The sequence below is a fragment of the Poecilia reticulata genome, linkage group LG14 (genome assembly GCF_000633615.1).
Source record: "Poecilia reticulata strain Guanapo linkage group LG14, Guppy_female_1.0+MT, whole genome shotgun sequence".
Taxonomy (NCBI): Eukaryota; Metazoa; Chordata; class Actinopteri; order Cyprinodontiformes; family Poeciliidae; genus Poecilia; species Poecilia reticulata.
In genome coordinates, this window is record NC_024344.1 from 2142836 (window position 1) to 2144745 (window position 1910).

The 1910-nt window shown below is 37.1% G+C and overlaps 1 protein-coding gene across 2 annotated transcripts in view; it reads left to right on the forward strand.

Annotated features, from left to right (window-relative positions):
- LOC103475368 (rho GTPase-activating protein 26) overlaps window positions 1-1887 on the forward strand; it is a 64331-nt gene extending 62444 nt beyond the window's left edge. For both annotated transcript variants that reach the window (XM_008426937.2, XM_008426938.2), the window contains 2 exons: window positions 369-404; window positions 513-1887. In XM_008426937.2, coding sequence (XP_008425159.1) covers window positions 369-404; window positions 513-660 — 184 coding nt within the window. In that variant the 3' untranslated portion in view covers window positions 661-1887. The remainder of the gene's footprint in view (window positions 1-368; window positions 405-512) is intronic.
- The last annotated feature ends 23 nt before the right edge of the window (window positions 1888-1910 follow it).

Sequence of the window (1910 nt, forward strand, 5' to 3'; positions counted from 1 at the left end):
AACATGATAACTGGAATTGGACTTCTTAATGACCTGGCCATTTTAGGATGAAAATCCTGCACTATAAAAGTGGGAAGAGACMGAAACTTTTCCTTTTACAGGGTGGAACTGCTGCAGCACTCTAAAAATAAGATGCATTTGACTCTCAAAGTGAATAATATGCAAATAGCTCGTCCTTGAAGCCAAATGTTTTATGTTTTGATCTGTTGCAGGACTCTCTCATCAGATACGGTCATGAGCAAACAGGATCACTCTAAAAGCTCCTGTTCTATTAAAGCTTTGAGATAAAATGTGGCCACTGTGATTYAGTTTGCTTAACACTTTTATTCAGTGTGTAGTTAAATCTCTTTTTTACTTTCTGTCTTCAGACTGAACCCAAAGAGTCGAGGCAGTATACCACCAAGGTAGGAAAAGTCTTCCACATGTCCTCCATCACATGTAAACTTCACAGTTTACAAACTGTAGGAAGTTGAATGTGTTTGTTGATCAAACATGTAATTTTTGCTTTTCAGTGCAATATCTCCGAGCCCCACCTCGCCCCGTTCTCCCTCCTGGCCGATGTTCTCAGCGCCTTCAAGTCCACAGCCGATCTCATCCGCTTCCAGTGACTCTTCCCCAGTCAGGTTGGTCCATGTTGGTTCTTTGTTTTGTTTTATTTAAAGCTTGTATGGTTGCTGATCCCAGAAAAATRCCAGTAAAAGTTTGTCTCTAGATTTTTTTGACTTAGGCCATAATTCAAAAGAAAYACCAATCACTTAGTTGAACATTTTGCTTTCACATTTTTATAAATCAAATACAAACATCAACTGATGCTTGTATTAGTGCATAAAAATCTAGTCCAGATTTAACTATTCTAAAAGTAAAAGGTGTTAAAATACCATTGATTTATTATAGTCCTCATGTCAAAAAATGGTGATATAACCTTCACTATAACAACTAGAAGAGTTTAATGATTTGTGGGACATAAAAAAATAAAACCCAACTAAGCAAATGTTTTATGCTCAGATTTATAGGATGCTATAAAAATATAGGTAAAGTTAACAACAGCTGGTAAATATAATATTTTTTGTAAGCAGTGAGCATAAAGGAAKTTGGTGTCCAGATTAAGCCTCATTTCTCCATCTGTTGAGCAAAGTTCATCCGAGTCCTATTAAAGTAAATGTCTTAAATGTTTATTGGGGGCATTGTTCTGTGCCCTTAAGCRTGATGYGACCRCTGATCTTCCCTATGAAAGGAGATCATTCAAAAGCTAAATCAGAAGATCAGGGGTTACATCCTGGATCAAGAAAATGCTCTGAACTATTTATATACAGGTCAGACGGCACCCTTTCTTATATAAGTCCCTCTATTTAAATTGGAATAGAAAACAGCAACGCCGATTGGTTGCAGTCTCTCACCTAAACCTTGGCAGATGTACAGCAACTGAATGCTCCACATTTAAAGACTTAAGTATCTGGTGATGCCAGAGGAGCTGCTAATACCTGGTTCTCTCTGTGACTGCTTAAAGCCCAAAGTAGCCTTTCACTCAGAACGCTGTCTAGAGAAGTACCTGGTAAAGATGTATAAACCCCCTAAAAGTAGATTTCTCCTTTTCATTTATGTCTAGTGAAGAACGTCCATGTTGATTTGGGTTTATGAATCATCAACTTTTTAAAAAATCAGCAGATTTCTTTCAGGGTCTTCACCCTGATCATCCATATTGAAGTGGTKTTCCTACATTCATCCTTTGGTTCAAACCAGGAACTCCTGAATAGTTTTTATTATTGTTTTTGCTGGTAAGCTCAATACCAATGTCATTTGACTCCATAGGTTTACAATTGTTATGGTAGGAAAGAAAGGCCTTTTTCCTGGCATTTATTTTATCTACTTCAAAATTCAGCTTTGACTTTACCAATGGCCAAATTTAGGCA